We start from the raw sequence: 10,106 nt of genomic DNA, 5'->3' as shown, positions 1-10,106 counted from the left end.
GAATATCGTGAAAAAGTTCATTTTTTCTTGTAACTTATTTCAAAAAGTGAAACTTGCATATTTTAGATTCATTACATGTAAAGTAAAACATTTCAAAAGTTTTTTGTTTTAATTTTGATGATTAGAGCTTACAGCTCATGAAAGTCAAAAATCAGTATCTCAAAATATTAGAATATTTACATTTGAGTTTCAATTAATGACCATCCCTACAGTATAAATTCAGAGTATCTCTTGTTCTTTGAAACCACAATAATGGGGAAGACTGCTGACTTGGCAATGATCCAGAAGATGAACATTGACTCCCTCCACAAAGAGGGTAAGTCACAGAGGGTCATTACTGAAAGGGGTGGCTGTTTACAGAGTGCTGTATCAAAGCATATTAAATGCAAAGTTGACTGGAAGGAAGAATTTGGGTAGGAAAATGTGCACAAGCAACAGGGATGACCGCAAGCTTGAGAATACTGTCAAGAAAAGCTGATTCAAACACTTGAGAGAGCTTCACAAGGAGTGGACTGAAGCTGGAGTCAGTGCATCAAGAGTCACCACGCTCAGACGTCTTCAGGAAAAGGGCTACCAAGCCACTTCTGAACCAGAGACAACGTCAGAAGCGTCTTACCTGGGCTGTGCAGAAAAAGACCTGGGCCCGTATTCATGAAAAAATTTAGTGCTAAGAGTTGCTCCTAGTAACAAAATTCTAAGAAAATTCTTATAAATGTGGGTGTTTCCTCTTTAAATTAAAGAAAAGACCCTAGTAAAGAAAAAAAGTAATTCAGAAAGCATTCCTAACCTTTTAAAAGAGGTCTTAAGGTTCAAAATTGTTAGGAGTATGGACGAGGACTTTTAAGGGGCTTAAGAGTTTCTTTAGCAGTGGAGAAAATGGACGAAACATGAAGAGGGAGAAGAAATACGTTGCACACAATGCATGACAGTGAGTTAATAAGACGCTACACATTAGATCGTGCAGGGATCGTGTTTGTGACTGATCTTATTAGAGACACGCTAACAACTCCGACACAGAATTTTGGGTTTTCATTATCTGTAAACCATAATCATCAAAATGTCAAGAAATAAATACTTGAAATATTTCACTCTATGTGTAATGACTCTATATAATATATGGGTTTCACTTTCTGAAATGAGTGACAGAAAATATTTACCTTTTTCACGATATTCATATTTTTTGAGATGTACCTGTATGTATTTTTGGGCTTCTTAAAAATAAAAAGTCAAGTCAAGTCACCTTTATTTATATAGCGCTTTTAACAATGTAAATTGTGTCAAAGCAACTGCACAATATCAAAAAAGGAAAATAGTGTGTCAATAATGTAAAATGAAAAGATTAAAAAAGATTTTCAGTTAAAGGCATTTCATTATTGAATTCAGTGATGTCATCATCCAGCTCAGTTCAGTTTAAATAGTGTCTTTGAAATCAGGTCGACGATATCGCTGGAAATGAAGTGTCCCCAACTAAGCAAGCCAGAGGCGACAGCGGCAAGGAACCAAAACTCCATCGGTGACAGAATGGAGAAAAAAACCTTGGGAGAAACCAGGCTCAGTTCTCCTCTGGCCAAACGAACCAGCACTTCAATTCCAACTGCAGCAAAGTCAGATTGTAAGGGCTCAACTGGTTCCAGTGGACTTTCCCGATGGCTGTCTAAGTGGCGGGGTCCTCACTGGGGATCTGTCTCTGGCGCTCATCTTGGTGTCCTGGTCTCCACTGATGTTCAGGGCTGTAGAGGTCGTCTCTGGGTGCTGATCCACCATCTGATCTGGATACGGACTGGATCTGGTGACTGCAGTGACCATCTGGGCTGGATACGGACCGGATCGGGTGGCTACGGTGACTGGGGATATGTCTCCGGGGCTCATCCAGGTGTCCGGCCTCCGCCGACGATCAGGGCCACATACATCATCTCCCGGCGCGGATCCACCATCTGATCTGGACACGGACTGAGAAACAGAATAGAAATATACAAATATTAGCGTAGATGACATTCTTCTTATGATGTAACGAGTACATCATGTGTTATGGGGAGTGTTCCCGGTTCCGGTTGATCTAATTAATGCAGTCTAACAATCCTTTAACGGATTTGAATAATAGAAGTGTATTAGTGTGTTATGTGTAAGCCAGGTTAAAGAAATGTGTCTTTAATCTATATTTAAACTGACAGAGTGTTTCTGCCTCCCGAACAGTATTAGGTAGATTGTTCCAGAGTTTGGGTGCTAAATAGGAAAAGGATCTGCCGCCCGCAGTCGATTTTGATATTCTAGGTATTATCAAATGGCCACAGTTTTGAGAACGCAGCAGACGTGGAGACCTATAATGTGATAAGAGCTTGCTCAAGTACTGAGGAGCTAAGTCATTTAGGGCTTTATAAATAAACTTTAATCATTTAATAGAAATGGAATTGTTTGATTCAGTCACAAAAAAAAACAATTTTTTTAATATTTCAAAATATTTCTAGACACAACTTATATATCTCGTTCCTCAGATTCACTATAATGTTCTTCTTGGATTAAACCTTAACCAATTCATCCGTCTCTAGATCGGCGCAGTGCAAACATGAGCGAATGACTTAGCAATGTCTGGGGACAGAGAGAGAAGGAGGCCCTGCGGCCAAGTGCTCAATGAGCGTGGAACGAAGCCTAAGTTTCTCAGGAACACTCATAAAGCGTTGCACCGCTTTACAACCCCATTGCTCAACATCACATGCCTTGAGAGAAGGGATATTACCTGAGATAAGGCGAAAGAGGGATTCAAGCTTGGCACCAATCTGACCTCTCCCTCTATCCCTCCTCGTGCACACAAACTCAGGGAGTGGGACATTTTCATAGGGGGGTTTCAGACCTCCCGGGGCTTTCTGAATGACATTAAAAGTCAGGCACTGATGCACAGTAGCTATGTGACGTAATTGCTACAACGAGCTCCTTCTCTCTCTGAACCACTGAGGACTATAATACGTCTTGCTGGAAAGCAGTCGAGAGCAAGATGTTTTGCCGAAATCAAAGAGGATCAGTGCGGCACCGCAAGGACTGTGTCACTTGTAGATTCTATAAATCATGTCTCGGTGATAAGCTAATTGCCTTATCCTTGACAGCAGCTCACTGAGAAAGCAATAAAGGGGCAGGATTACAAGACGTAGAACCATAAAGAGCAGGCCGGCGGTGAAGAAAGAGGGAAGGAGAATGATGAAAGACTGGGAATTAAGAGACAAGCACACAAGGAAGAGTGAAGAGTTAAGACTTAAGAGTGAAAGAACAGAAGAAGATCTTCAAGCCAGATGAAAATGAATGAGTGAAGGCATTAAGTATGCTATCAGGATAGTCTAGGAGATTCAGGAAGTAACTATTCTTTCCTGGTTGAGTGTGGAATAAAGGTCAAGAGGACAACAACTTTCCATCAAGAGTGTTGCGGCCTCATAAAAGACTGTGTGCAGCACCTTTACCCTGTTTCCTGTATAGTATCACTGACACTGATCAAAAAGATCTCAATAAACTTCATTTCTTCAAAGGTTTGGGGTCTATAGGATTTTTTTTAAATGTTTTCGATGTCTCATACTCAGCAAGACTGCATTTATTTGATCAAAAATACAGTAAAACCAGTAATACTGCGATTTTTACCATGATAAGCTTCTATTTTGATACATTAAAATGTCATTTATTTCCGTGATGGTTAAACTTAAATTGCTGCTCATAAGATTTTCCCGTTTATCATAAATGAGTCTTATTATTTTGGAATGTGGAGTGAAAATGAGGAAAAATTACTTGAAATGAATTTCTTCTCTCCACGTGAACCACAAAATGGGACCAAATAACTATTAACACATTTGAAAAAACAATATGTTGCATTATGGGTATAAGAGGATCTCTCCTCTGTTTAGTGGCGTTTACAGGTCCGGTGTGTTCAGCCTGACTGCCTCAGACATTTCCTGCATTGCTTTGTTAGGCCCCATGGCTGCCACTCAATTTAGAGCAAAGCTATTAGAACAAACTGCTCTTGGGGGCACAAAGGTAGATTGGGCATGACGTTAAGAAGCTAATCGTCTAAATGCCCCCTGTGCAAGGACAAACTTTGAAGAACAGGGACAATTGATCCAAAATGGAAAGAGGATCTTAAGGAGTTCATGAATGTGTCATTTATTTTAATCTAAATAAACCTTAATTTTTATTTCAAATGAAAGCTGTTCTTTTGAACTTTCTATTTTACATTTTAAAAAAAATCTTTATTAATTATTAATAATTATTTTAAACTGTAAACATATATCAAATCATCTTAATTGCATTTCTGATCAAGTAAATGCTGCCTTTGAGTATGATAGATTTTCAAAAAAAAATAAAAAATCTTGAAGACCCCAAGGTAGTGTAAATAAAAAGATGTCATCCAATTTGACACATTTAAAAATAAATAAATCAGTTCTGTATGATGTCATTAAAAGTCTGTAGGATGATCTTATTCACTTTCTCTTCTGCCTCAAACAGCATAATTAGCCCCTTTTAATAAAAGTGAGAAAATCATTAACTTAAAATCCTGTCTGTCTTATCCTTTCCAGCCTACAAATAATCACAGGTCCTTCTTGACATCACCATGAAAACTATGTGATCTTAATAAGGACCATGGGGAGTTTTATTAAAAGAGACTTCTTCACTTCTTTTGTGGTTTGCAGTACTGGATATCAGAAAATGGGAATCTTCCGGCATGGTGCAGAACTTTCACACCTTCAGTGGAAAAAAATCCATATAGGATAAACCACGTCCATCATCATATTACAGTATGTCTGTTCCCTTTTTAAATGATATGTGCCAAAATATATATCTTATTGCTCTAGCAAAAACAACAACCTGGGACCAAAGACCTGCCCTTCCAAAGCACTTTATCCGGCTACGAATAAACTTGCAAAACTGCCACAGCCATAAAAACAGAATGTGGAGAAAAACAAAGAGCCACGCTCCAGCACGTCTTATCACATATAAAGGGCTGTAAAATAAACCGAAAGACTCTTGAGCTCCTCAGGTGTGATTGGTATCTGAATTCACATGATTACCTTCAGCCGGTTAATGGTGTCACACCAAATCTGCTCAGGACCAGTGCAAAACTACCAAAATACCCTACCAGCAAAGCACTCTCAGAACAATATACAGATGTTAGCCTACCAACATGACAAGTATCGTTATGTCAATGAAACATATGATATCCTCTTATTTTAAACATAAGAACGAGTGCAGCCAGTCGTAACTTGACTCACTTTTGTATTTCAAAATAAGGTGGCTATCAAGCGATAAAAATAATTTGGCTTTGCCTTGTTGTTTGCCATTAAGGAATCTCTTATGATCCATATGGATCTGAAAATAAAGATGCCATTAAGTAAGCTGTGTTGACAAAGCCAACAACATACTGTTATTTTACAAACTTAAAACCAAAATTTCAAAATGCATCGTCTGATTAGACATCCCTATTGTTCCCACTTGGTTATTTTGGGGGAACCAAATAAGAACATTCTGGAAACATTAGGGGAACGTTCTATTTATAGAAAGCAAACTTTCCTGGCCAAACAGCAGAGAATGTTAGAACGTCAAGAAATTAACGTTGGCAGAATGTTTTGGGAAACAAAAATTGTTGCTGGGACACAGTTAAATATAACATACCGTTCAACCAGCTTTAAGATGCTATCTTACAAGCTTTTAAAATTAACAAGGTTTAGTCATCAAGACAGCATTTAGAGTTTCTACTGTCAAGCTTTCCAAAGTTTAACATGGTCTTCACAAAATTTGTATGCGTTTAAGCCACTAGCAGTTTCTTAAATGACGTTATACTCCCTCATAAGGTTTTATAGAACTTCAGGCGTGTTAAAATATCGACGCTCACTATTGTAAACCAATGTTTCCAATCCAGAGACTGTAGGCCGCACAGAGGCGTTGCTCGATGAGAGGGAGTCCTCTAGTGTTTAGGCACTGAAGTAGCAGACAACACGCTGTTAATGGCTGCTGCAGGCCCTGGCAGAACATCAATCCAGGCCCACATGAGAAATATACACAATGAACAAACAAAATCTTTCAGTCACACATTTTAATGAATCTGACAGGCCGCTTTTGTCATGGGCGGTACCTGAGTGGGCATATGACATATGCTATGTGCAAACTATACAGTCATATGATTGTGCACAGATCAGAACTGTAAAAATAAGGCAAAAACAAACATGCAAATTAATTCTACTCATCTGGAACAGCAGACAGGAAGATGGCAAAGACATTTGCTGTGCGCTGAAACCTTAACTACTTACATTCAGAAACCTGTTCTGCAGAAATTACATTAAAAGACTAGCTTGATGGAGTTAGCATGTTGTAATATGAATTACATATGTGTTTTGCTTTTAAACTTTATTATATGTGCACTTCAATTACATCTAGTCTGTTGTATACTCAGACATTTCAAATAGTCAATATGGATTCTCTCAAACGCAATACCTCTCAAGCATCAAATGAAAAGAAAATATACATTTACTGCAGAAGTATTCAGGCACAAACATTCTATAACAACAGAATGATTTAAATCAAACCAGCCTACCAAATGTGCTTCTATCCGTTACCCAAATACCCCAAAAATGACATACAGCGCATGGCGTTCAATGTATTACAGCACTAAGTCACCAAAAATATATCCATTGATTTATAGCAGACATGTGTGCTGGTCAGTGCTTCACATTTTCTGACTTTCTTTATTATACTTTTTTTTGGTTCGTTTTTTTAATTTTTACAACATATGTGTTAGGAAAAACCTGCAAGGACCATTAACAAAAACTCAGGCCTCTAATGAAAAGCAATTTAACTGCAACATGTACACAAGTAGTATAGGACATGATCCGTGCAGTTGTGCACAGTCAGCCTAGTCATGGTATGGTCTTGTTTAATATTCGTAGATGACATTAGCCACCAGTGCATCACAGTCTTCATTGGAGATACATTCTACAGTCTGGTCTGACCTGGACTCAGCCAGACTTGAAGAGGAGAATGGCCACCTGGCCCAAGTAGAAGTAGATGAAGTGTTTCGTCTCATGGGTCACGTAGCTGCCGAAGTTCCTTCCCACAATGCAATGCCACGTAGGATTGTATTTCTTATCGAACTCCTGTAACACAAGACAATGTGGTTTAAGCACGGGAGAAAATGCAAGCGTGACAAATACAAGTTATGGGTCTAAAATAATAGTACGGCTCAAATCTCGGCACGACTCACCTTTTTGATGTATGCGGCAATGTCCTTCTCTATGTTATATTTCTCCATGGCCTGCGTGGCACAGTCCACTGCATCCTGCTGCATGTCTTCAGACATGTCAGCGTTCTTGATCACTGCCTTCCTGTCGGTCATGGTTCTTGAAAATGTAGAAACGAACAAAGATCAGTCTCCACTGAGAGTCAAACAGTGGGGCCATTCATGGGTGCTTCTTCCCTGACAATGCCAGGCAAATTCCTGACAGAATGCCATCAACGGAGAGGATCTGATTTGTTTAGGCAATTCAAAATGACACTAGATACTTTCACGAGAACCAAGCAGGTCTTTCAGTCAGCACTAGCATTTGAGGCTAGTCAATAAAAGGCGTATTTACATACTACTATTAACGCTGGACCCAGAAAACGAACTCAAACTGTTCTCAAATGACATTTATTGGAGAGAAATCCACTATAAAAGTACTTTATTTATCCCAGTATTGGTATTGCTAGTTAACTATAGTCCAAATGCACAGAAAACACATTTGCAGCTAATCAATAAAGGACATATCTGCATATAGGCCCCAAGAACCTAATCAAATAGTGGACAAACTCAAATTTTTTGGCGTTAAATCCAGCATAAAAGTACTTTAGTTAACAAGCAGCACAATTACTGGGATAAATATAGTCATATGTACACATTTGAGATGTGCATCTCCATAACTGAGGCCGATGCGATACGCATCTCGATGCATAGCCAACGATACGATACATTGAAGATACATATGAAGCAGCTAGCGATGCGATTCACCCCTATTACGATGCAGTGTGACTCGATTTCGATTCGATTCAACGCAATGCGATTCGATACAATGGAAAAAATATGATTGCTTTTATTTCTTTGGTTTCCGACAGACAGCAAATCATAAATTAACTTGTGTCTTCTGACTTCTAATGCCTCGAGGCCGGTTTCAAAAAACAAGTTTACCAAATAGGCCAGGCTTATTTCAGTTAGTCTGACTCACTGTCAAATGATTTGGTTCCATAAAGCAAATTTAACAAAGATCGACCTCAGTCACTGTGGCTACTTATGCTGGAAAGCTAACCTGGTCCAGGGCAGGCAAACTGTCAAGCTAAGCTGAGCTAAGTGACCAATAGGAATGCAATGGAATCTTCCCATCCATAGTACACAGATACATTAGGACCAAATGCATGGACATAGACAGCACTATCATTTGCAGCTAGTCAACAGATCAAGTTTGCATACTGTTAATGCTGAGCCCATAAAACCAGATGTCAAAATGTGCTCAAACTACTTTTTTTAAGTAAAATCTAAACTAAAAGTAGGCCACTTCAAACCAGTTAACTAGCAACACTAATATTGGGGGTGCATGGACATTGCGCAACACACATGTGTTTGCTGGGCAAATGCATTAAACATTGACAGCACTGCCATATACAGGTATTCAATAAAGGCCATATATGCGTTCTACTAAAGCTAGGCCCATAAAAATCAAGTCAAAATGCACTAAAATTATATTTTTTGGAATTAAATCAAGTATGAAGTTGGTTAAAAAAACCACATATTTGCATACTATTAATCCTGAGACAAGAAAACCAAGTCAAATTGGGCTAAAATTACATTTTGATGTCAAATCCAGTACTTTAAACTAGTTAACCAGCGATATTAATACTGGGATTCATATGGTCCAAATGCATACAGGCAAACTGGTATAGAAAACCCCTAATAGATCATACACAGCTGATATCAGCACTTCACACCACGTTGATTTGGAAGTTGAACTCAATTATATGGTGGCATTCAACTGATTCAGGTCTGGATTCATCTATCAAGTCACTGACAGGTCAGGATGGAGGAATATGCTACCTCACACCACCTCCATTCACAGCGCGCGCGGTTGATGTTCCAGCAAATCAATGAAACTCAGGCGCACGCGGCGTTCTCACTGTAGCGTCTGAATTTCAAAGTCACGATTTACTGAAGCGATTTAAATGTTACAATTTTTTTTTTTTTTAAATCGCCATTTATATATTTGAAACGATGGCATCAGCCTCAAAATGCATGCAAGATCATTCTTATAGATCACCTAAGATGGCAAACTATTCAACTCACCTGTCAGCAATATTTGGCAAGAGGAATTAGCAAGTGAAACCAATCGCGCTTTCGTCGTTTTGGATGTCCCTTTGACTCTATGAGAAGAACATAAGGATCAAGTCAAACGCCGACTGGTGCGCGCGCTAAAATCCCTGGCTCTCCACAATGCCGTCCTACACAGCGCTCGCCATTGGCTGCAGCCCAGCCGCTCCCTGCGCCCCTCTGCCAGCATCTTATTTCATCCCACAATGCATCTTCAACCGGAGACCAGAGGGAAATGTGCTTGTTTGGTTATAAACTGCAGGATTGTGTGGGCCAGAAAATAGCTGAAATTAGACTCGGTGGACCTTCACAATGAAAACACTTCACAATCAGTGAAGGACACTTATTGCAAGGTTAGAGGTATTAATCTGTTGTTCCTCTCATGGTCGGTCCCACGCAGTTTAATGCAACTAGAAATGTCTTGATTCTGGTTACAGTTCCGGTTCCTCGACGATTTTCTTAGAATTTAATAGAAATATGTGGAAAAATGAATTGGATTTAACAGTCTGCTATCAAATTATGATATTATTCCAGGTTTCAACAGAATGTAGTTATATATTTAATACAATTGTGCAAAAGGTGCGCTTACATAATTTTAAAGGCTGTATAAATGCTATCCAAAAATGGCTTTCTGTCGTTCATAAATTACCACTGACTACAATGAAACGCAGAAATGTGTATCTTTACACGTTATCGTGAAAACCAGTCTATTTCTCACAACATAACAGTTCTAGTTTATTTCATTGGA

General features: G+C 39.0%; 1 protein-coding gene across 1 annotated transcript; it reads right to left on the bottom strand.

Moving 5' to 3' along the window:
• Positions 1-6,044: 6,044 nt before the first annotated feature.
• LOC306854492 (dynein light chain 2, cytoplasmic) lies at positions 6,045-9,728 on the bottom strand. The gene is made up of 3 exons (XM_079392562.1): positions 9,335-9,728; positions 7,229-7,364; positions 6,045-7,121 (listed from the first exon to the last, which is right to left on the bottom strand). Exons 2-3 carry the CDS (start codon positions 7,358-7,360, stop codon positions 6,984-6,986), a joined length of 270 nt encoding a protein of 89 aa, XP_079248688.1. The 5' UTR covers positions 7,361-7,364; positions 9,335-9,728; the 3' UTR covers positions 6,045-6,983.
• Positions 9,729-10,106: the final 378 nt, after the last annotated feature.

This window comes from Barbus barbus, assembly GCF_936440315.1.
Source record: "Barbus barbus genome assembly, chromosome: 34".
NCBI lineage: Eukaryota > Metazoa > Chordata > Actinopteri > Cypriniformes > Cyprinidae > Barbus > Barbus barbus.
Note: the sequence above shows the minus strand (reverse complement) of the source record. Positions and strands in the feature narration are given on the sequence as shown.

Bases quoted from the DNA above. Each gene is read 5' to 3' on its own strand.
- LOC306854492 (XM_079392562.1), bottom strand. From the start codon at position 7,360: ATGACCGACAGGAAGGCAGTGATCAAGAACGCTGACATGTCTGAAGAC. The intron at 7,122-7,228 runs GTGAGTCGTGCC...CTTGTGTTACAG, and splicing joins TTGCCGCATACATCAAAAAG to GAGTTCGATAAGAAATACAA.